General features: G+C 38.6%; 4 protein-coding genes across 6 annotated transcripts; 2 read left to right on the top strand and 2 right to left on the bottom strand.

Moving 5' to 3' along the window:
- Positions 1 to 7747: 7747 nt before the first annotated feature.
- On the bottom strand, positions 7748 to 9674 carry RpS7 (ribosomal protein S7). Of its 3 annotated transcripts, none has more exons than XM_022836541.1 (3): positions 9656 to 9674; positions 8725 to 8963; positions 7748 to 8181 (listed from the first exon to the last, which is right to left on the bottom strand). In XM_022836541.1, the coding sequence occupies exons 2-3, from the start codon at positions 8961 to 8963 to the stop codon at positions 7839 to 7841; spliced, it is 582 nt and encodes a 193-aa protein (XP_022692276.1). In that variant the 5' UTR covers positions 9656 to 9674; the 3' UTR covers positions 7748 to 7838. The 3 variants fall into 3 exon arrangements, with proteins under 3 accessions (XP_022692276.1, XP_022692274.1, XP_022692275.1); XM_022836539.1 differs by lacking the exon at positions 9656 to 9674 and adding an exon at positions 9351 to 9649 and having other exon boundaries at positions 8725 to 8976; XM_022836540.1 differs by lacking the exon at positions 9656 to 9674 and adding an exon at positions 9351 to 9649.
- Positions 9675 to 9945: 271 nt separating this feature from the next.
- Positions 9946 to 12207, top strand: mRpS11 (mitochondrial ribosomal protein S11). The gene is made up of 3 exons (XM_022836542.2): positions 9946 to 10178; positions 11090 to 11268; positions 11706 to 12207. The coding sequence occupies exons 1-3, from the start codon at positions 9982 to 9984 to the stop codon at positions 11921 to 11923; spliced, it is 594 nt and encodes a 197-aa protein (XP_022692277.1). The 5' UTR covers positions 9946 to 9981; the 3' UTR covers positions 11924 to 12207.
- An 8435-nt stretch (positions 12208 to 20642) lies between these two features.
- On the bottom strand, positions 20643 to 21918 carry LOC111262351 (zinc finger X-chromosomal protein). The gene is made up of 3 exons (XM_022836545.2): positions 21818 to 21918; positions 21057 to 21305; positions 20643 to 20869 (listed from the first exon to the last, which is right to left on the bottom strand). The coding sequence occupies exons 1-3, from the start codon at positions 21843 to 21845 to the stop codon at positions 20643 to 20645; spliced, it is 504 nt and encodes a 167-aa protein (XP_022692280.2). The 5' UTR covers positions 21846 to 21918.
- LOC147753211 (uncharacterized) lies at positions 21192 to 23104 on the top strand. Its single transcript, XM_086969076.1, has 2 exons — positions 21192 to 21276; positions 21927 to 23104. The coding sequence occupies exons 1-2, from the start codon at positions 21263 to 21265 to the stop codon at positions 22369 to 22371; spliced, it is 459 nt and encodes a 152-aa protein (XP_086825202.1). The 5' UTR covers positions 21192 to 21262; the 3' UTR covers positions 22372 to 23104.
- The last annotated feature ends 1730 nt before the right edge of the window (positions 23105 to 24834 follow it).

Raw genomic sequence — 24834 nt, 5'->3', positions numbered from 1 at the left:
GAAAAACATACACCTTCTTAGAGGCACATTTGTTGTATTTTTTGTGTTTTTATTTTAATGTATTTTCCAAATATTTGTGTTTATTTATCTTTTTTTTTTTATAAAAGACAATTTTACTATTATGTAAAGCTGCCTTTCGCACTATAACCTTATCATGAATAATGTATCCGTTCTCGGCTGCAATACGATCGAGGTTTATTACAGCCTTGGCTGTAATAAACCTCGATCTAGAAACCTATCTAGGCTGATAGATTGTTGATTCCGAATTTTCTATTACATGTATTGGTTCAAAGCCACCCGCTTATTGTCCTCAATTCAGTCCGTAACCAAAAGAGAAACTATTTCGATTTCAGTTTGCTTTTGTGATAACAAAAATACATCCTCATTTACTTATTCGATTGCATGCCCATCAATAAGGTCTTATCTACAAGAAAAAATGTAACAAAAAAAAAAAAGCTTATCTGATTTCTAGTTAAAATAATCTGCAGTATACCAGTCATTCATATAAAGTAGTGACGTAATGACCGCGTTTAACTAAATGAAGTTATACATAAAACAGGAAAGGCCAACTGCATTGTCGTTAATGAATCCTCCACTTTTCTATCACGACGTGATCTGTAGGTCGCCGCAGCTACGGGGACATAGTAGAACCGAGCTTCAGCTTTTCATAAACAGACGTACGCCGGTCACGCGTCAAGCGTAAGCGTTTTGATTCGTTGTGGATTCCTGCAACACAGTTTGTGTGGAAAATATTTGTTGGTTTCCACACGAACGCAATCGGTAATAGAGTCGAATACAAGTCGCGTAACGTAGTTTCATGTGCTGACACATACATTTGTGCACTGAGTGAGAGTAAATTATCTTCACGCTCGCCATACTTATTAATCAAGACTTCTTACACCTGAGTAAGGCCTAGCGTTTTAAAAAAAACCTATTTCACAAGAAGAAAGTCGCAACTAATACCCTTGGGGTACTAACGTATCACTCTCATCTGTACCTATGACATTGCTCACTTATTTTCAGTTTTGCTCAGTGCTTCTTTTCGTATTCGATTATTGGTTCCTTTTAGATGTGTAGCTTGAAATGCAAAGAAATTTAATCCTATATTTTAAAATTGTGCTACTTTGTAATTATGCGATAGTTGCTGACATCCTTCCTGAGATGCAATCAAGTTGGGTACATGTAAAGATAGCACTTTAGGTTAAAGCCTATCGACCCAGTTTTTACTTAGGTCAAAATTTTTAAATAAGTCAAAAATTCGGTGCCGCATAATTTAAGCGACGTGCAAAAACGAAGAGGTGTATACGCTTGCTTATTTAAGCTTCCATGTTATAATAATGATCCATTCTTGCATGGAATTCTAACTTGCAATAAAATTTGGATAATTTTACGATTAGCGCAGACGGTCACGTTAGTGTGTATACGTAGGTAAGCCAGCAGGACGGTATCCTAAAGCAAATGTGAAATTGCAAAACTTAGTGTCGGTTCTGTGATCTAGTGCAGGTTTTATTTACTACAACTCCGTGTATCCTCGTTCGTCGACACGTCGTACTGCTGAAGTGTATTGTTGATTATTAGAAGAAGAAGAAGAGGTTGATAAACCCCGCATTACGCTACCAGTATCAGTAAACAGAGAGCTTCTTTTTTGCCTGACAACGCTCGAACTCACACAGCAAGAATCACAATGGCAAAAATCCTATCTTGCAATTCATACTAAACAAACCTACTGTATCAGAAGCTTGACATGCTATGTCAAAGATAAAGCTGGCTAATTTGTTTCTAGTTGTGTGTATGACCGTGCTGGTGTTAAACATAAAACACCGAACAAAAGTAAAAAATGTTCGAAACTGTTCAAATGTAAAGCGAGAAAGTAGAACACAAACGAAGTGTTCAGTGCCTGTTTTACTTAATTAAACATCTCGTGGCGTTGGGCAACGGCACATCCTTAATATAGTGGCTTGGAGGCGCTAAATCTTTGCCCGTAAATCTACTTCACCACTTTTTTACAACGTATATTCTATTTCATCATGCATTAGAATTGCTTAGGTTTGCGTTTTTGGAAATCTTTTAGGATCTCGTAGTTCAATACTCACCGCTCCACAGTGCCGCATGCCACCTGAATGATAGCAAGGCATTTACCTCAAATAAGACGTTTGATGTGTACGTGGTAGCAACTGAAACGTCTTAAAATACACAAGTTCATTTCACTTTATTTCTTCACACTGCTGTCTGCAATCTGGGCACATTACATATGGGGAAATCGAGACGTTCGCTCGAACTCTATGCGGTACAACCCCGCGCGAACGAAATTTTGTGAGCAATTTCGTTTCAAATATAAAATATCAATTTTTAACAGTAAAACTAATATCGATGTCTGATAATTCCATGGAAAAACTAATATATTTATTGAGCTCGGGCATCCCCTCAAGGATTGACCTCAAGTTTTGATAACAATCTTTTTGTAGAATTTTAAGCAGGTGCGGAGACGTCGATAATGGTCTCCGGAAAGCGTCTCATAGGAGAGCACGTTTTGTTCCCATACGTCATTGCATGCAACAAGTCATCATATACGGGTATGATGTAGAGATAAGAGCCCAGTCGTCTACATATCACTCCAAAGCAAGTTAGGTCAAAGAATACCGGAACATTCAGGCGGAAAAAATAGAAATTTCTTTCTTTGTCTACTAGCCAAGTAGATTCTTCACCACGATGATATATCTACTCACAATAGAGAACTGTATGATTCAATTTAATACACAGTAAATGTTCAACCTAATAAGAGAACTACGCTTTTTATTTCTGTTGAAACACATTGCACACATGCACAGTGTTAAATTTTGCCATAATAAACGCTAATTTGTACAGGACGGCTTACGTACTTCTTTATCAACAAGCAGTGAAAACACATAATTTTGCTCTCATTACTAACCGCAGTGTTCCGCCTACGGATATAATTCGCATCTATTCCAACTTCGTAGAATTTTTAGTTGGCGCGAACTTAACGTTTAAGTGGGTTTTAGATTTCAGATGTCGGTCTGCCACGCTGTCTGATATTTCTGTTGTAGCAGACTTCTGACAATTTGATTTTCATCGACCCAGTCGTGATTTGCCTTAGCAAAAATCTGTAATGGCTCATTTACTTCGGCTGTGTTTAGTGACACATGTGTCTATGTACGTACTTCCCAACGTGACTGAACGATATATTTTATTTTGTGTATGGAATCGACGAAAAGAAACGTTCGACCAAAGGCTTCAACTAATAGCTAAGAAGTTATGAGCAAAATACCGCTAACACTACAGCATGTGCATCAGGACACTCCATTCTCTTTAGCGTCTGCTTTGAATACATTCATATGCGAGTACTTGTTTGGCGTTCAAAACGAACTTCCGAAGCATCGTAAAATTGTAAGTCTGAAAGTGCAAATACCAGCCGTTTCTAATTATCATTGTAATGTCTTATAATCTAAAACAAGTTCGATCAATCACAGATACCTCTGACATTTTGTCGAGACAATGCCTCACGCGAACTTGTTGAGGTTAGCCAATACATCGTGACACTGTACGTACCCTTCGGACATACTTTTGACGAATATATCGTGGCTGAACACATTCTAGCCTATAACGAAATCTGATGATTTCAACCAACAACCAAAATGAGCCTTTTTTGTGTCTTTTACGAGAAGACCCTGTGCTTACCAAATTTACCAAAGGTATGATATTTACTGATATAACAATCTTATACAATTAATTATAATATTATTTTTTTCTACGGAAAACTAATCATTGACTGAACAGAGCTGGTTTTAACGCATATTGTATACAAGTATAGCACAACATCGAAAAGTTTGCTACTGAAATATGCACGTTATATTTGAATAAAACACATTTTTATGGTACCCCAAAAGAACTGAACATATTCTTCAGTATCCAATGCTAGTCTCAAGATAACTAAGCATACAAACGTAGTATTCTAAATCTAGCTAGATCTCAAACCAAGCTCACATCGAATAAAATTGATGAGTCCAGATAGCATTGAATGGTAAATAATTTTCCAGTATCATGTGGGTCTAGATATAACGCCTACTTGTTGAGTTTATTAGAATGTGTCTCAAAACTGAATTTGATTTCGTTAAAATAGTTTACTGTTTTCGGTTAGCTCTTTAGTATTTGTTTGGGCTACCACTTTGATAGGGCGGCGTTACTCTTTTATTTGATAAAAGATTCAGCTGAAGTTCCTACATTTGTATGATTCTCGCGATCCGGCCTCTGTTTTCCAAATCAATGATTTCGTCTATCCCATCAGATGGAGACGACTAATCTTTTGCAACTAGTCCCAATGCCATGTTTTTTGATTAATTTTTCCTTAATAGATTTCTCGATTATTGGGACGAATCTTAAGGTTCCAGTAACAATTCCAAACGAAGCACTGAGGCGTAATGTCGTTGAAAGTTTTCTGTATCTTTGGGTTTTCAAAAAAGAAAGTAGCCTTATTTTCAATGCAATTTTAGCCAATACAAGACGGCGACTTCACAGAGTTGTCCCAAGTCAGACAGATATATTTATACTAACATCAGATAAATCAATGAAGTTCGATTGGCTATTGGTGGCGAGATGCTTGATGCTGTACTAAGGACCTTCTTCATTGATGCAGCTCTCACCCAGCACAAGGCAGATATTATTTCTCTCAGTGTGGCAGCATAATCAGTCTCATTCGACAAAGCGGCACACGTTCTAGCAGCACACTTCATGCTCATTCCACACGAGTGGAATCGTATTAAAAGCACGTCATTTTACCAGTTTATTACAAGTGAGATTAATGTTCTCTAGAAGAAAACTCCTTTGCCGATAGGCTATTGATCATTACACAGACCTTCGAATGGAGCAAGTTGTTTGGTAATGAATCAAAAACTTAAATTTTTGACCATTTAGATTAGATTTGCTATCTTTGTCATAAAATCCTTAACTCATTAAGGACTGTCGGGAGACTAACAGTCGAAGAAGCAAGCGCCGAAATCCCTGATTGCGTAACTTCCACTGAGATTGGAAGAGCAAAAAGTAACGGTAATTCTATCATTACGTTATCCTTGGGTAGAAACGAAGATTGTGATATAGCTGGAATCCTTAACGATGAAGTCGTCACAGTGCATCGGTAAGCGCATGACGAAGTGATCCGGAATAGAAACTGCCATTGCTTCTAAATCTGTTTTCATACACCTGAAATATCTAGAAAATTATACCACACATTGAAGGGAAGTTGCCTTCTATACAAAAACAAATAAAGAGATAGGTAGTTTTCGCAGCATTTCATGTGCCGGAATGGCTATCTTTAAAAGAAAGGCTTTCATCCAAATTAATAGAAGTATATACCTAATCGAATCTGGGCAGCGGCTTCACGTCACAGAAATAAACCAGTCCTTGGCTAAAAAAGTGTTCATTCCTTTGTATCAAAACAGCGTTAGAAAACCAAATATATCGCTGCCTGGGCTATACAGCAACCACTAAAAATGGAAAAAATGGCTTTGTATAGGTTTTCTTTTGGACAGCTTCTTGGCTTGCTCTCAGATGCCAGACTGCTTGTGCTATCCACTAACAGAGGGGTTATTGCCCTAAATTATAAACACGAAAATCTGTGCAATTATGGCAAATACCTGTTGCACGGACTAAATGCTACGAAACAGTGCTACGAAGTTTATCGGTAACCGCTGGCTGGATTAGGGGAGTTTCCTTTTTCAGTCGAACAACCTTATTTTGTTTGGTTCTTTTGCAAAGATACATAAGTCAGGTTATCGATACACCACAAATACACGGTAGATGACGTTTAATCATGCATGATAATTTTTGCAAGATTCGTAGTTCCTAGGGCTTGGTGCTTTGTTTTTTCTTTACTGTCTATTTATGCCACTGCAACGGTCGCAATGCATACATGCATAGATATGACTTAAAAAGTTCAAGAAATCTCTAGAAGTTCTTGCAGAAATAGACAATTTAAAATAACTCACAGCGGAATTTTTGTAAAACACCTCCCACGTAGCGATACTATGAAAAATCGCGCTTTTTTGTTGTGCCATGTATCTTCAAAATATATAAAATGTCGCGTTAGCTTTTCTGTAATGTATCGTTAAAACTGTAATATGTCACTTTAGCTAGAATATTACATAACCATAAGAGCCCATCGGACACACAATTCAAGTCAGCTAAACTACAATAAAATGCAATGACGGCTTTATTTAAGAGATTCACGAAATAAAGATACGGAAGCAACACATACACGTACTGGTATACAACTTGTTGCATCGTCTATCGAAAGCAAATCAATGTTGGGGCTTAATGTTTTCGAGATCGACAAATGATCGGTCTCATAGCCGAGTAAAGCGAAAGCGCCCTGTTTACCGATTTTCCCAAGAGATTCTACGCACAAGAAAATGACAATGACGTTAATCCACTAGGACCACTTGAAGAAGGAATAAACAAAACGATGCTGTTTGATGTGGCTTTTGAACACAGAAATGGTATTCTGAAAGCTCTTAAACGTCACATGCTTGAAAAAACAAACAAAAAACGGTGAAGCCTTGTTCTGCAAGCCTATACCAACGGTTAGCTAATGTCTTTAATAACCGGATGAACTTGTAGTCCAGCACCCTTTGCACCCTGATACTTCGAGTGGCAATGTAAGACGAAATGCAGCTTCCCGAGTACTACTGTTTTTTATTATTGTGTTCGATGAGTTTAATTTTTTGATACTGTTTTATCTGCGTTCTATTTTTAAAGGACTATAATGGATTGATAGTATATAAAGTGGAGCACTCGAAATATAAGTAGAGTTACCTAAAACATTTAAGAAAATTGAAAGGGGCATGTGGGTGATCATAATGACGTCAGGTTCCCTGCGACAAAGGGAACTCAAAAGTTTCCTATGATACTATTTAAAAATTTAAAGGCATATAACTAAACACCTAGCTTTCTTTCCTTAGATGCTTTTAGACAACTAAAATTAGACAACGATTTCCAGAATTATTTTTTCACTTGCGAAGTTTTAATATGCTTGTACCTGAACTCTAATGACTGTCTCAGATTTTGTTGACAACACATTTCATCGTTAACCCTTCTAACTAATAGTTAAAATGATGATATTCTTGTCCCAAAAACGATCTCACTGGGCCACTAATCCTTTTCATTTTTTTGAGAACTGGGGAGCGCATTTTAAAACAAACAATTTTGGTAGTAATCGGTAGTAACGGATTCGTCGTCACCAATGAGTTGAAAAATTCACTGCTAAGACTGCATCAATTTATTCTTCGAAGACCGATTGAAGAAAATATGTACAGTGCTTTCCAGTTGTTTTTCTACCACAATAGACAACGTACTGTGTTAATTCTGAAAATTCAGTTGAAGTTGTCTGGCTCAAAACAGGCCGCACTCATAGGTAAAAGGCATTAGTTAATTTTCCAAATCTTAACTGGCCAAGATGCTAAAGGAAGCCAACACAAAATGCAATTTTACATGATTACTTGCTCATTCCAGTAGGATTGTTTTCTACATGATAAATAACTAGGTAATTGAAAGCACAGCTTATGATTTTCGGCACATTAGTCAACACGCAAGGCTTTGTCACACTTGATAGGCACATAACACTAAATACGACATCGCAGAAAAGATGAGAATACCAAATATATCTCTGATGCCCAATTAACTTTACCGCATAAACACCTAACTTCTTACGCTAGTAAAATGATAGACAACACACACATTTCGTCAAGCCGACGCCACTGAGCTCCCTGCGGAACTCTACCCTTTATTAGCCACACGTTATATTTGCTTTTAATGCGTTGGCTGTTGGTTTAGACGAGGGGCTCCCTGAATTCAAGGACGACTTCTTTGCCGGTCAGTCTCTTGTAGACTGCTGAAAACGTGTCAGTCTTCTGTTCCATGTTGGTCTGCTGAGACTTCTCAAGATGGACCTTGAACAGTCGGGTACCGTTCATACGGTAACGTATACGCTTGCCGATGATCTCAGCCGGATAAACGATGTCTTCGAGGATCGCGTCGTGCACATGGGTCAGAGTGCGCGACATTGGTCGCTTTTGCTTCGGTTGCCTTTTACACTTGCGCGAAGGCTTCGGAAGGATCGTACGGCGCGCTAGGAAGATCACGGTTTTGCCGTTGAACTTCTTTTCCAGCTCCCTGCAGTGAAATGGATAAGACAGAAATCACGTCACAACCGAAATGCGTATGACGAATTAGGCTAAGCTGGATGATCTTAATAATGTTATTTCTAAAAAATCTCCTGAGGTCAATCAAATGGTTTGTCGTTATGCTACTAACTAGACATATAGTTATAAGCGCAAAAAGGAAAAACTTAGTTGCAATTTAAATGAGAAATATTTTAATCGAAGCAGATTCTCGTCGGATTCTTCTATTAAGCTAATGACTCACATAAAAACAGTAGATTTAACAACGTCCCACTAATTCCACGATTTAAGGACTCGATTAGAAATACTTTCATTATTACTAGGAATATATTAGCTCCTTTTCTAAATCTCAATAGCATTGTCATGTCCTTGGCAGATAAGGCCCGTTGCGGAACAAGATTGGTCGTCGTTTCGATCTATTGGTTACCATCAGTTGTTGCTTCGACAGTGACACCGATAGTGTTATTAGTTTTTTTTAGTATTTTATTAGTGCTCTGTATAACCGTTGAATTGGTCTGTACCATGCGTTACTCACCGTACGAGACGGGTATGAATCCTATGGTACTGTTTGAGCTGGGCGTAGGGCACGTAGATTAAAACAGCTTTCTTGTCAACAAGCTCCATCTCCTTAGCGGACACAAAGTAGAGCTCCTTAAGGTTGCCACGAAGCTCGGAGTGGACCTCGAGTTCCAGGAGCGTTTTGGCCACCTGCTCCTCAAAGTCATCCGGCTTTTCGCCGCCCGGCTTGATGCACTTCGATCCTGCCGTTGACATCTGCAAGAACAAACTGAATTACGAGTGTACGTACAAGACATAGTAAGCACTAAGAAGCAAGGAATATTCCGGTCTTGTTGATATAGACACAATCACCACAGAAGTGTTCAGTTCATTTGATATTGTACGCGATTACCGTGAGTACGGTCTATTTCAACGGTCCCGCGGAATATGATAATATTATTCAATAGAGTATCATAATGTGAGACAAAGCCACTTCAGAGATCTCACGTGTATGACTCTTTTAAGCAGTTTTGTTTCCTACTACTTTCCGTTTGAAGAAGCTCTGCCTAAAGCATGTCAGACAGACTGCATTAGATGGAGCTTCATGGCTAGTAGAATCTAAAGAGTTTGGAGCTAAGAAACGACTGCGCAGCACAAATGAACCTTTTTTAATGAGGCCACTCGGGAAAGACAATACAACTGCAGGCACTTCTTCAATTCAGAAGGGCGATATTGTTCTTCACGTGTGACACAAGGTTCCTATGAGCCCTTCGTCTACGATACGTCCGTAGTATAACATTTAATCCGAGGAAATCACATACTGTAACACATGGCTGGTATTGAAATTACATCCAATAACACAGGTCAATTAATGAGCTTTAAGTTGTGTTTAATTTTGTTGCATGTAAAAGGCCATTGCGTTGAAAACTTGGAAATTCTATTACTCGCTTCACCACGATCGGCCGTACCTTTCCACAGAGACCGGAAAAAGGACGCGAGACAATATGTGAAACCGGAAGACAGCTTCGAAGGCGCTCAGCTTCAAAAATAGTGCCACGCCGTGCTCATCAAAATTCGACTTTTTGCTTGTAAAGACTAAGCTACTGTACATGTCAATTTATTTATCGAATCTATACAATAAAATTAGAGATTTATTGTTTGTTTAGAAAAAAATCCATAGCGCTCTTAAAGTTGTTTAGTAAATATTGTTCAGCGACTACTACAAAAGCACCACAGGGCACCACATGTATCACTCATATTGACATACAAGTACCACAAAGAAGAGAGGTGCGCGATGTGGATTTCAAGAGTTTTGTCGGGTTTTCGAATAAAAAATGCTTCGCCAAATATTCGGTCGTTTACCCGGGGCACTATATTCCAAAAGTGGAAAGAATATGACCATCGATCGTGGTTAAAATCGATGCCGAGAAAAGACGAGGGTGTCGAGGGTGTTGGAAGTGTGGAAATGTGTGGAAAAAACAGAGATGCAAGGTGAACGAAACACGCGTTGAATGGCGTGTACTATCAACAATGTATCTTTCTATATCTGCAGTTCTTTTTCATCTAAGTGTATGCTTAAGAGATAATTTTATTCTTTGCTGAATACCGCAAAGCGAAATATCCTGATTCCGAGTTGAAAACTCACGGCATATCTTTGTTCTGCATACTAAAATGCCATTCTGTGATATTTTTTTTTTGTAAAAAAAGGTAATTGCGCTCGTGTTAATCTAATTAGAAACGAATAGTAAACACTTTTTCAACAAGTTCAAAATAGTCGTCGAAGCGCAGGCCGATGCAGAATACCACAGTTGCAAAATTCGCCAAATAAAAATAGAATTAGGAAGCTTCTGGTTTCTCCAAGTAAATACGCAGCGAACGCTTGGTAGATAGTAGCATCTAATCAATACGAGGAACGATTGACATGTTATATACATGGGCGGTGGAGCGTAGTTTAAACGAACTACGACCCACCGTCCTCAAGTCGCTGCTATTTTTTATCGTCGTATGCGTTACCGTCGCCACTGGTAAATGAAGCATCCGTTCATTTAGGCAGATATGTTATTAGCGAGACAGCGGATGCTGTCTTCCTGGTGCTTCCCATGGCGTTGAATAGAAAGAACTTACTTGGAAGAATCGGCCAAAGAAGGTAGCAGATCACTGGAGATTTACTACAAAAAAAAACTACTAAATAGTACTTTGATTATACCTGCACAAGAACGTTACAATATGCGATACTTATATCCCTATAAAGATGAATCCAAATTAGTTATGGGTGGCTTTCAATTCTGTTAGAATCGAAATCTAAGAATAGTTTTTTTCTATGTACCAACGGACTCTTTGTGCAGTCATACTGTTTGCATTTGGCGGCTTACACTTACTTGGTTGCTTTCTTGCTCCTACAGCTTCCCTACTGAGTCAACATTCACAGATCTACGGATAAATGGGGTTCTTTTCCCTGACCTGCCCATAGTCCACATAAAATGCTCCCTGAACAACACAATATGTGCACTAACGGACTCTAAAGGAAAGCACATTTATATTCGTTCAGGTGGAACCGAGGGATACAAAAATGCTCGAAAAGGTTTGTTTTAAGTCATAAGCTATAAGTTCTTGCCTTTATAAAGGTCACCTATCAACTTCAACATGTGACCATGCGGTTACTTAACATTGGGCTCATACAGAATTAAATAGAAATTTTCAGTCATAGATCATCTTCAATTCCATAACGATGTTCTAGCGGTAAATGTGTTTTGAGTAAGTACTTATGTTTAGGTTTGTGTTCTATGGCTTGCCCAACCGGTTAAGCTCACACAAAAGTCGTACTCTTTATAGATAGCTCTACATAGCATGTGTTCACGATCGTTGCAATTATCTTCTGACTTTAATTTATAGTACCTGCAATCATTGCCGTTGTGTATTCTGTCCTCTCTTGCATAGAAGTCAAAGATAGTCGCCTCGGGTACAGATCCTGCTATCTAACTCTTTTTTTTCTTAAATTGATTTTTGTTTTTGCATCAGGGACGACAGTTGCTGCGCAAGCCGCCGCGGCCGCGTTGGCTAATAAGGCACTGTCATTTTCGTTAAACGACGTGCGTGTTATTATTAAGGGACTTGGTCCGGGACGTCACGCTTCGATCAAAGGTCTCGAGATGACGGGTATCAACATTGTGTCGATCACTGATCGCACACCAGCCTCGGAGCGGCCACCTCGGCCTCGCAAAGCCAAGCGCTTGTAAAAATAGCTGTAATCATTAATGGCCGTATTTAGCTTTTACGCATAACGTATGTCATTCTGTCACTACATCATGTAATTGGTAAAGAATTTTCGGTACATTATGTGCTAACTGGCGTGTCGAGCCGCCGTAAATGTAACACATATTCATCTTTGAGATATAAGCGGTTTGGCCATCTTGTACAAATTTGTGGCGTTTGCCACCACTAAGTGTTTTTGTCATGGTAATGGTTGATCGGAAATAAACAACTTTATTAGAGTCATAGATATTTAATGCCTTATTTCGAATTACAAGCGTATTTTTATTACATTATTAGTTTGTACTCGTTTATACAGATGAAACACGAGTTGAGGTAAATATACGAGGTGTCAAAGACAGTGGTGTCCGGCCTGCTCTTATTTTACTATCTAAATTAAAAGCAGTTTATTCGCGTGAATTATAGATCACTTACCGTCAAAAATTTTGGTTGCTGTTTAAATGCTTGCTTAACTGCTCGCCGATATAACACTATGACACTGTGGTATTATATCGGGTATTGCTAGGTAAAAGATCATTATACGATCTTCGCAGTGCAGGCTCCATAGACAATTTCGCCTCTCGGTTTACAGCAAGATTCTCGAACACGCGCGCTGTGATGGAATCCTCGGTAGGGTACTCCACACATAGCACTCCTATTAAAGCTTTCCTGCTTTCATGATCTATTGAATAAAGCCAACTTGTTTAAAAAGTGCTGGTAGAGAAATTCAGATACATATTTTGCAATACTAGTAATGTTTCTGAAGTACATGGTCCCAATTAGCTGCCTATATTCTTTGAATTTGCACGGAAAGAGTCCTCGGCGGCTAACTGCGTTTGTGCACAGATGTGTAGGCTATTTGGAGCCTACCCACAAACAGCTCCCAAGAAGCTGATATTCATAATGTGTTTCTATAACTCCGATGTTAGCGAAGCACGTTATTTTGATAGAAGTCTGACAAGATATATTAATACATTGAATGCGGTCGAATGTGACTGTCATGCAGCGGAATCATAGCCAATGTATTATGCAGGAAAAAATATTATTTTGTATTTGAATGTAAATTAGTATTTCTAGAATAATAATAATCCTAATGCAGATATAGTACCTCTGTGTAGAATACACAGTATTCATCTATCTAAATAAGTATGTATTGCTTATTTATTGTAGACAACTACCAACACATTTATTTACATGACAAATGCTTCGTTCATTTTGTTATCGTCATCATCATTAATATTGTTTCAGCGTTGTCATCCATTGTTTTTCGCCCACTGATTTTCATATATAGAAGGTTCAATATTTATGTATCTACCAAATGCATACACTGCTTGCCATCGGTATGGATATATTCCGCGTATATTGTCGTTGCAGGTATATATATGTTTTTGTAGGTGTTTGCCTTTGTGTATCGTGTCCGTTGGTGTATAGTACCTTTGTATCTATTATATAATAGTAACACTAGTAATAATAATATTAGTTATTATTATTACTATTCTTTGTATTGCAAGTCCCTGTGTCCTTTCTACATTCAACTTTACCATACTCTCATTTCGGCTGCAGCAATTGTTGTTTCTGCTACCGTTTGATCTAAAACACATGTACATCTCCACTCTTCCACAGGTTGCATTTTTGATGACGGCGGGCGCTAGCCTAAATACAGTAGTAACTAAACTGACACATTATGTGGGACTCGTGTTTTTATTGCGGAAAATGTTTATATAACTTCTAGTGGCATCATGCTCTGCTGTTGTACATCGCTTTCCTACAGTTATTTTCCTCTCAGCTATTCACGCATCTTACCGCTGTAAACATTTATCAGGCTGTTATAAGCGAATCTAGCGAACTTTAAAACTGAATAGCTTTTTAACTGATTGGGTTAGAATGATGGTCTTTTAGTACGAATTAGGGCTATTCTCTTTCATTTTTTACCCCCTTATTTCACTGCTCTGGAAGCTCCTGGACAGGCATATACCTACCATTCGGAGTCCCGTATGTAATTCTCTTTATTTACACCCTCTGGTAGTAAATCTGTAGTGAGATATGCTTGGCTTCTAGTTGCTCTTTTGTAATAATCACCCAGCCTTAGATCAGGCGAATAAGCGGGCTGAAGCCAATGTTGAATATCTTTTCGCCTAATTCAGTAATTGAAGCTTGACGTTGTCACCAAATAATCAATGCGGTTCAATGGTCCATTAGTTTCTTAGGGCAAGCTTTAGTCCCTGTTTCATTTTCGGTAAATATCCTCTGGTAGTAGATGTCTCTGATGTCCATTACAAATACTACTATCTTATGAATGAGTGTCTCGGCACTGCCACCAGACCCACTTTCTCTTTATACAACACCATTTTCTCGTATGACCCCTCTCGAGCCGGCGGTAGAGAATAGTGTTATATCGCAAATCGTTCGTGGGACATACCAGACGCATCGCCATTAGGCCTGGAGTCAAAACACTCTTAAAATTTAAAAACACTTATGTATTTGGAATATAATTCTATGAGATGTTACATATGAAATTCTAGTTTTGGCCGACAGAGCCCTTAGACCTCAAACTCTGCTTTCGTGGAAAACCTCTTTAATAACGCCAATGCATTCTCGTCCTTCGGATGCGAACGTCTGGTTACCTTTTCACTGGTCTTCAATACTCCAGTCTTCGTTCTCGAAACTTTTAAACTAATTTCTTGATTTAATTATAATTCTATCTATTAATTATATAATGAATTAATGATAGACTCAACTGGTTTTTACCCACAAATTTTTAGAAGATTGGAGTATTTGCCAGCCAAGTCTTGTTTGCGAGTGGTGCGCAGTTTAAAAGTTCTTCAAGTTCAAAGCCCGCCGGGTTCGCTTATAAAAGCCCAGTAATAATTAGCTAACGTGCTCTACGTATATATATCTAATATATTGCTGGTCAGAACTTCTTAACAGTTCGTCTTCCCCCAGAAACCAGATGGCTTAACATTGCATTAACTGCATTCAGCTACCAAGTGACTAAATGCTATGGAAACCTTGTATTGCTGTGTATATATGTTGCCACACTGTGTGCATGTGAGTTCAGTAACCTTTTGGCATCTGAAAAAGTCAGCGCTTAGTAGACACTTGCTAAATGGAAATAGGGTTCTTGCACGAATAAAGAATTTGGAAAAACATAATTTTTATAATTTACAGTATTGTATAATATCTAAATTACAACCCGCCGTCAGTTTGCACTTTGGTTCTTATTCATATGTGTTAATTTCAAAGGGCTACGGTCTCAATCCATCGTGTTTTGATGTTTCTTACTTTTCAAAATGTACCTAGTCTACCTTTTCATGAAAAAGCAAAAAGCTTCACCAACATTGGACTGCTTCATAAACGTATGCTTGTTTCTTGTCAGAGATACCAGTGTGAACAAAAATCTCAGGTTAAAGGAATCGATGTAGACGTTAAGCTTAAATATCATTATGATACATTTATAATAAGCATTGTAAATATGAATTGATTCTGCATAGCTGCTGTTTGACAAAACATTATATTCGAGCCTTACACTGAGATACTGCGGTTCAGTTAGTGTTCTCCAAGAAGATAAAGTTCTGTAGTGAGAACAAAAATCGGTTTTCAATCAACTGATTAGCTCAAGATCAGCTATTACCCTTAAGAACCATAATATAGTATTTTCTAAGTTGACAAAGGCGCAGTTTCCGAAGGCGAAAACCATGATCTCTTAATACAGCGACCTTCAAAGTAGACGTGTTTATATTCCCTTCGTAAAGTCCTTAGCGTCAACTGCCTCTTCTCGAATGTTGCTGCTGCTGCTGCAAGATTCGATGACCGGTTATGCATATATAAATCGTGCTTTCTTTTACAACTAGGTCTTCAGAATTTGAATGTTTGTAACATAGCAAACCCCTTGGCAACTGGTACAATTAGCCTTCACGCCATTCTTTCATTTAGTTTCCTGCCTCCTTTAATATTGGTGGCGCTGACGATATAAAACTGGGGAGACTCTATCGCCTATGTGAAGGACGATTGCATTACGTAGCTTTCGATTCGTGTCAAATGGCTTTGTATTACATTCGATTAAACCGCCACTCTTAATTATGACAGAAATAATAATAATAGCATGTTAGCAAGTTTGTCTCATGGGAAAAGTTTTAAACGTTTTTACGTTTACTGATGTGTCTTGTTACAGCTTTTTTTTTTGATATTCAACAATTCGTTATGTAGTGATACAGCGAAGACGCCATATCGGGCGTGATTCGATTCTGGTTAAATATACATATGTACTGTGAAGTAACACGTTCTTTCCAACAGTCAAACTGAGCTTCCTGGGTGAGTGCGCTCTTTGCTAAGTATGGCACTTATCTAGAAACCCGATTTTTCTGGGTAGGGAGTTCCACACTCTTTGTGTAGAAAGACCATTACAAACAGTTCTTGTTTCACATGCATATCGAACTAGCATACAATGGCAAACCCCCACTCACGCATTATTCCAAGCTCGAATCTTGTACACAATTTATAGATACAATCACCCACAGTAATAACGCATTTTGAGGGATGGGTGGTCGGGAGTAGTGGCTGAGTCTAAAAATCTATATGCTGTGTTTGTTAGTATCTATGACAATTGCATCCCTGTTTACTATACCGCAAGTGAATTTATCAACATGCTATTATATTGTCTTCTAAATTGATTTCTCTACATTTGTGTGGCGTTCTCTTACAATGGCGTCGTTGTTTAATTGCACTACTAAATGTAGCTTCATGATTCTTCCCTACTTAGTCAGTCTGATCGCCATTATAATTACTGCTAGTACTTTATTCCTAAGTCATTAATAGTTTCTTAAATTTACTAGTATGTGCACTGCTGTTCTACGATGTGGCTGTGTGTATATGTATCTATATTGGGTTTCTCTGTATGTGTATATTTATACATATTCCCATCGTTTTCGACTAGCCATGTCTATATAGCAATCTAGGAAAAGAATACGATCTACCCTAACAGTAAATAACCCTATATATATATATATATATATATATATATATATATATATATATATATATATATATATAACAACAGAAGTGGTGCTGCTGTTGGCATCGATCTGTGTAATGAACGACAACATAATACGCGGTGTTAACATTAAATAAACTGCTAACTAACCCAATCAACAGGATAACCGCTCGTGTGATAAATTTAAATTGATTTGTTACTCATTTGTGATATATATATATGTCACTACTCGCAAAAACATTAGTAAATGCGGGGTACAGGGTGGCTGAAAAGCTGACGTGAATTGTGATGAAAACTTCGCAGACAGCTGACCAAACAATCAAAAGTATATAACCGGATTTTTTTACAGACAGGGTGCAGTAAAGATAAGATATTCACTAAAAGCTCACTTTGTCCTCGGTTACGCAGGAACTTTTTCTTTACAATGTAGATTATAGAAGGGTCTTCGTTTTATATGGCTGGTGGCATTTATATTATTTTAGTTCGTTATTGGTAAAGATCATGTTCTAACGATTATGTATATTATAGCAAATATTGAATTTTAAATAAGGATCGAGTCGCCCGCTCGATGATCTCGTTTAGATCGAAGGTAACGGTTGTTAGCGATATAGTATATAGCAATTTTCATTATTATTGGAAGAATATGGAAAGTTGGTTGCCGCTTTTCCAACTAGCTTTTGTACTTTTGACAATAACATTTGTTATAGAAATATGCCCGACTAACGAAGCCACGATCCCAAATCGGTAGGCTTCGGAACAGTATATTGTTATCTTAATAGTAAATGCTGGATAAAATAAACATAGATCTTTCACCTATATTTTGCCACTATAGTAGCCGAAACATTGTATAACAGATTTTTGAATGCAGCTGAACATGCATATTAGGTTTGAGAGATTGTTCGTACTTCATTCTCTATTTAATTATCAATCATTGCATGTCGGAACGAATACATTGAGAAGCCTATCTAGGACTTTATCACCGAACAGAAGTTAAAAATAATTGCTTTCGCTGGAATTTCAAGATGCAAGAAGGTTCGGGGTCTCCTTGTACGCAGTGTCGGACAGTGCTGAATAAGGTTTAGCCGGTTGATCGGTGCAGCTAATTTAGCGGTTTATTTGGCACCTTGTAAACGTGCCAACGCGAGTGGCAAGGACCTAGCTAGGAAATCCGGCGACTTAGCTTCGTAGTAGTCTATGGTGGAGTTATACTGTGTCACAAGAGAAGCATTACTGTAACGCCTGTACGAAATTAATGTAAAATATCCTAACTGTGTTTCGGTTATACCCATAAATTCGCAGGGTTTAATAACACAAGAGAGAATATTCAAATTGCACCGATTGGTCTCAGTTTGTTGAAAAAAACCTCTATTTTCCTTTGGCGTATTAGTCGTCACTCTTGAGCCACACACGATATGATTACATACGTTGCTTGCAGTACATTCTTTTGAGATCTGTGGTTCACTATCACATAGGTTCGATTTCAATCAAGGAAAAGTATAATGCTGTGGAACGTTGACGTTTGGTATTGCCAATTATCTTAAACCCATTGCTCCCAACGTGTCACCAACGGCCACGTCCATCTATTTTATACTTAACATACAAATGCGAAATAACCGTCGAGTTACCAACAACGCTTATAGTATGCACGTGAACAAACGTGCATTAACGTGTAATCATCACATGAAACTGTATTCAATGGCCAAGCGATCACTTTCTAAACATTTTCGTTTCTTCTGCGGTTTTATAATATAACGAGGATATCTTGGTCGTATATTGCCCTGGCGCGGAGCCAATGGTTTAGTTGGGGGCATTATTTGCTTAGGTTTGTGCTACTTTTTCTATCTTGCTTGTCATCCTTCGTGAACGAACGATGCATGTTTTGATGCATATCGTGCGTCATTCTGGCTCTATGTACCATTAAATAATATCATCAAGCACTTCGTGCTCCTAACAGCTGCTTTTGCCTCCCAAATCTAATTTTCACTATAACATTCCACTATTTACATGGATGTGACGTTCTAATACATAGAATACATTGCTATCCATCTTGTTTGCATATGATTTTCTAACTACTATTCTTATCATTGGTAAGCTAATTTATTGTACATTAGTGTTACGTGTCGCGTGCAGCCGGATCTAGTACACATACAGACACGTAGACTAGGCCTCATTATAATCTACATCAAACTGGTCTCTTCAACAAGTGGCTTCTCCAAGTTTCTAGCCAAAACGCTTAGACATCTGTTGCTATCATCATTATTAATTCATATATAACGACTTCCATTCATGTGGTTCTCGCTCGCGCATCTTTCAACCATACCTCTTTTAGCCGTGTCTCCGTTCTTACACAATCAGTAAACCTCGTGGACAATCTCTGTAGTAATAGGTATAGCAATACTATAAAACTCATGCATGACACTCTTAAAAAATGAATTTTTGCTCGCACGTTCTCCCTCAACTTCCGCAAAACGATTTCCACTTGTTCTAGTTCTCGTTGTCGGCCAGCATGCATTAGGCTATTGCATTGTCTCTATTTAGATGTGTATGCGTGTATGTATCTCAGAGGCATCGCGGGTAGAGGTGAATAAGTACATCGCCATAGTAAAGAAGTGTCCTCTGTTCTTCACAAGTAGCTCATCTACTGCATCGAAATTGCGTTCGATCGAAACTGGCTATTCACTTTGTCGCTTACCTTCTCCTCTGAAATGACTACAACATCTCTTCCTAAACGTGTACATGTGCGTGCGCACATTGTCTACGACTAACAATTGTAAATTATGCCCGGTCCTAACAGTTTTCTTACACTTATAATATATAGTTATGAATGTATGTTGGTAGGAGAAAGGCCCTCCCAGTAATGGCACTCGTGTTTGAAATCTACATTCATGTATTGTATATATATATATATATATTATATGTATATAGACATATTGCTTTAGTTCTCTGCATTAGGGAGAACCATTCGTTACACCATGGCCACACTGCGGTCGGCAGACAATTCTATAGCATTGGCCTTATCATAAATGCATCAGTTTTGGAAGGGGCAGAACTAGCTGATCGTTCGCTACTCCTGCCCCTATTGTACTCGACTCATGTTATCGCATCTCAAATTTGTCTTAGTTTCTAAAAACCACTTTCTTCCTATAATTGTCACTAGATTGCATTATGTGCATGATTGTAATAGTAATCTGTACGAACATGCTTATGTGTTCCTTGTGTGTATGCGGTTATTTTCTACAAAATCGACATTACCCTTCAAGTTGCGTCAGTCCTAAGCTATTATGATGATGACAATCAGTGATCTCTGTCTAAACGCGGTTGGTCTGTTTACGATTGGCCTACGGGCGCTGTAGTGATCGATAGCAGCCGCTGGTTTAGTTCGTTGTGTATATTTTTCGGCCAAGTGCTGGCTTCAAGATAAATTGCCGCGAACTTTACAACTTCCCCTTTGCTTGCCATAGTATTTTTTCCCCAGGGTTTCTCTTGAACGATACAGTTTAGCTCTCAGATCAGAGTACACGATATGCTACTTTGCACAAGTTTGGTTCGTTTTAGTGATGTAGATTCAGAGACGGATAAGCCAAACGTCACAAAATTATAACCTGTTAGTAACTTTTTTTGTTTTCGTGCATCACGATTATCTTTCGATCATGAGGCGTTGCCACTGAGAGCTGCAGATATCTCGACAACTGGTAGTTGTTCTCTCTCTTGCCGGCCTACATATTACCTGGTGTAGAAAGATTGTGCACGGAGTAGAGATGCGACTTCAAGGAGGATTTCTGTGTGAAGCCAGTAGTGCACAAAGGACAAATGAACGGCCGCTCACGGGTGTGAACTCGCATGTGTCGCTCCATGTCATGCCGCGAGGCAAACTGTTTGAGGCAAACCTCACACGTCTTATCCTTGCGTTTAACACCGCTCAACGTAGCATCCAAAATAGACACTGTGATTAGATAAGAACGACTAGATTAGGAAACTGTAACCCATAAGATCGTACGCGTAATTTGATTAAGTGCAACTTTATTATGTGGCGCATGGGCATATGTGAAACAATTTTAAATAACTTATAACAGTTAGTATACGATATATGTAGACACACACACACACACTTTACTAAGGGTTGCACTTACATATGTCCTTTTTAAAGTGCTGCGCTGCGGCATTGGCAGCGCCGTTGGCAAGAAGCCCGTGCGGTGACAGATGAGCTGTGATGTGATGAGCTGTCATGAGGTGAAGTTCGGGAAAAGCTTTGGAACACTGAGGGCATGTGAACCCTTTCGGGGCAGTCTGCGCAGAGTGGACACGAAGTTCGTGGCGTCGCCAGTTTCCTTTCTGGATGAACTTTTTCCCGCAAGTACCGCACTCATAGGGTTTTTCACCTAACATTGACGAATTATTAGAGCAGTTATTACATTAGGATAGTGTTGCTGTAAAAGTTTACTTCTCTTCAGCGACGCACTTACTATGCTTCCAAAAAAAAAACTTCGACCCACAGTACTGTACGCCCAATCTAACTGTCTGGCAATACCTGTTTAAAGCCACATTACTTATATTGGAACTACCTTGCTATCATATGCACAGCTCGCTCAGCTCTGCTAACAAAAAGACATACAAAACGCATGTACCAACAAGAAGAGGTTGTTGGTTAAGGTTATTTATTTATTTTATTGTTCTTAAGATCTCATTCAATTGGACAAAGTCGGCTCAGACAGGTTCAGCCGTTTTCCGAAATATCGGCTTGTTCAGAGCATTATTCACTGAACACGAAATTCAGTTTTCGAAAAAGAACAAGAATAAAGACTTTGGTTAGCCCAGTACTTAGTAATGCACACAATATCCTATTCTGTCAATAATGAGCAGTAAAAAGCTACTTAGTTAGCTAATAGCTTACCAGTGTGTGTCATCTGATGGTTTTTCATACTGCCGTGATGTTCCGTCGAGTACGGGCAGAAGGCACAGTTAAACTTTCCACTAACGTCCCTCTGGAAACTCTTGGCTAGGTCTTTGCGGCGTTCATCGCCAAGAATCGCTGGAGTGTCTTCATCGGAATCTCCTGCCGCGATACCTGGGCCGCTGCCTACTCCTGTCTGCTGTCCTCCGGAATTGCTGCTCGAATGGTTGATACACAGCGAAGTCAGACAATCGGCCGCGGCCATCACGCCGGCATTCGTCGGGTTCGTTAGCGACGATGCAGAGTTCGTAGATGTCGCCAGTGGGGATGAAACAAGTAAAATTCCACTTGATCCGACAGATTTCGCTGGTGCCGCTTGGCCAGAACTAGTGCATCCACCCCCTGCCGGACTGCTCGCTCTTGCTGAAGAAGATACAGCAGCAGGGGTCGATGTTCGCGCAGGTGGCGAAGGTACAGCTTTCAACCAGTTGAGTAGAGCTGCCCAGTTGGATGAATTAAGCGAGTCAGCAGACACAGAACAGGACATAAAATAGCCGAAAAAGTAACTTATTTTATGATGCTAAAAATGATTGCAATTTGTGAACATGCGCAATATTTCTTTGTTGGAAACTGATTCCGAGGTTGCCCGGATTGAAAAGTTGCGAAAAGAACAAAAAAAAGCGTCTTTTGTTTATATCGACGCTCAATTCATGCAGGAATATTAGGCAAGCGGAAAAAGGTTAAGAAAAAAAGAGCAAAATCATTTAAATTTTCTAGCAACGGGTGGTAGGGTCGAAATGAAAAAAAATTTAACAAAATATGCTGTAAATAATAGGTCAAAGATTTCCAAGCAGCTTCGACAATGATATTCTTCTTGCACGGCGGACGACTTCGCGAGAGTTACTCAGAACCTGTAAGGAAAACGCAATAGATCAATGGACATATTCTTATAGTAATTAACATTAAAGTTCGTGGCGAATAGTGTGAACGCACTTTGCTTTCTTTGGTAAATATTTTATCCATCTAATAGATTCCCGCATTGGTAGCCCATTCCTATAAGAAGTTAATGCATAGTAACATTTTAGTTAATTTACTTCGTAAAATCTTAGAGCTGGCTTTAAATGAGAGTCCTTGGATGCAGATATTTCCTGGATTTACCAAACCATTGAAAAATCATCGTTTACATCGCCAACGGTTTGGAGTGTTACCTGTAATTTACCCTAAAAAATACGTCACCCTGTTAGCAGCCCCAAATGCAAGGTTAATCATCATTCATTACTCCTTATATCATACCATAGCTTTTGAAATACTACTTTCTTGTATCAAAGCGGTCTCTTGATCGCTGACACATGTAAGGTCATATTTAACCTTAATTAATCTTCTAATTTCGATTATCGAAAGCCTTTGATGTGAATATTTACCATATTTAGACTTATATAGGGTGTTTCAAAACTCGAAATAGATTTTCGAGGTATTGATAGAACCCCCTAAATAAGGCGCTTGTCACATTGCAACGTAAAGCGACGATAATCATTTTGTCGCCTAAAAGTAAAATTTAAGAACCGCTAGTTTGAGACTAAAACGAAATGCTTTTGCCTGATATTTGTTTAGAGGTACCTAAGTGAAAGCAAATGGTAGTAATAGGTGCAAAAGTATAAAAATCGTATTGATCATCTCTGCTATTGTAGCATTTATATAGAATTATTAGAGAGGCTTTCAGTATGGCAAGCGACTTTTATAAAGGCTATTACGCAAGAATCATACTCTTCTAGTCCAATCAATATCAGTTAAACATACACTAAAATTAAAAAAAAAAAAAAAATATATATATATATATATATATATATATATAGAAATAAGCTCCTGTTTTATAGTCTAGAAATATATTTTTTTTCTAATGGAGGCTGCTATGTTACTGAAATTTAAAAAGTAGATGATTTTACAGCTCCGGTGTAGGGTATTTTCCCAACAAAAGGCCGAAATAGAGACTATTAAACATAACCTATTTTTGATGCAGATGAGAGTCGAGCGACGTACTTCCATATTGCTATTATTCCCTGAATTTCGGTGACAGTAGCACAAATTTCTACGCCCAGGGCTTGTTGCGGTTCAACGAAAAATTCGTATACAAGATTGAATACAAAATCTGCTGGTCAATAAGTAAGCAATAGGTAAAAATTAAATACCAGGAATTGTCGCTAAAATGGACACAAAGGAATGGGTTGTTCTGCTCTTTTATGGGTCTGCCGAAAAAAAAGAAGTTCAGCAAGGCTTACCCGAACCATCCTTTCTAGTAGAACAGGTTCTTTACACCATACCGAAAAAATATGTTCAAAGGTCAGTTCTCGCCGAAAAAGAAAAACTGAAGCTGAAGTAGTGTTAAAAAAATTAAATCAAATCGAGGACAGGTAAAAACCTGTGCGAAAACTGCTGACTAGCTCTTCCCAAACGTGTCTATAACCGTTCCGCCATGTGTTATATTAGTATCTAAATGGATCACCAATGCGTAATATCTGACATGCTTTTTTATGTAAAGGTGGCTCTGATGGTTAGGTTGGAGGTAGAATGGAGTTAGGTTCATCTCGCCTCCCCTGTGATCAAAAAACGGCCGACAGATTTCTACACGGCATGGATGGCCAATTGTTTTCATAGCTTGAACGCGTCGATAACGGTATTGATGTAGATCCTCTTGGGTGAGCCTAAAAATGGTGGCCACAGTTATATCGATACTTATTTCAACTGTGCAAGCGCTAAAATTAAGCTTTTCGATCACCAAGCCTGCACACAAAACTTGGTTTTTAAGGTGTGGAATTCTTGCAAGCTCTGCCCCGCTGAACTCAAACTTATGATTGCTAAATTATTCATTTCAGAAATGTATCGATGTATGCATTGCAATGTGTCAGTGTCCGGTGAATATTTATCGAGAAATGTCTCTCACAAGCTTAGTGTACGGCAAAGGTATTGCAATCTATGGTGTCATAGAGTAGGTTCATATCTTTTTTCACTATCCATGAACT

This window comes from Varroa jacobsoni, unplaced genomic scaffold (assembly GCF_002532875.2).
Source record: "Varroa jacobsoni isolate VJ856 unplaced genomic scaffold, vjacob_1.0 scaffold_655, whole genome shotgun sequence".
Taxonomy (NCBI): domain Eukaryota; kingdom Metazoa; phylum Arthropoda; class Arachnida; order Mesostigmata; family Varroidae; genus Varroa; species Varroa jacobsoni.
The sequence above is the reverse complement of the archived record's forward strand: the minus strand, read 5'-3'. Positions and strand labels throughout refer to the sequence as shown.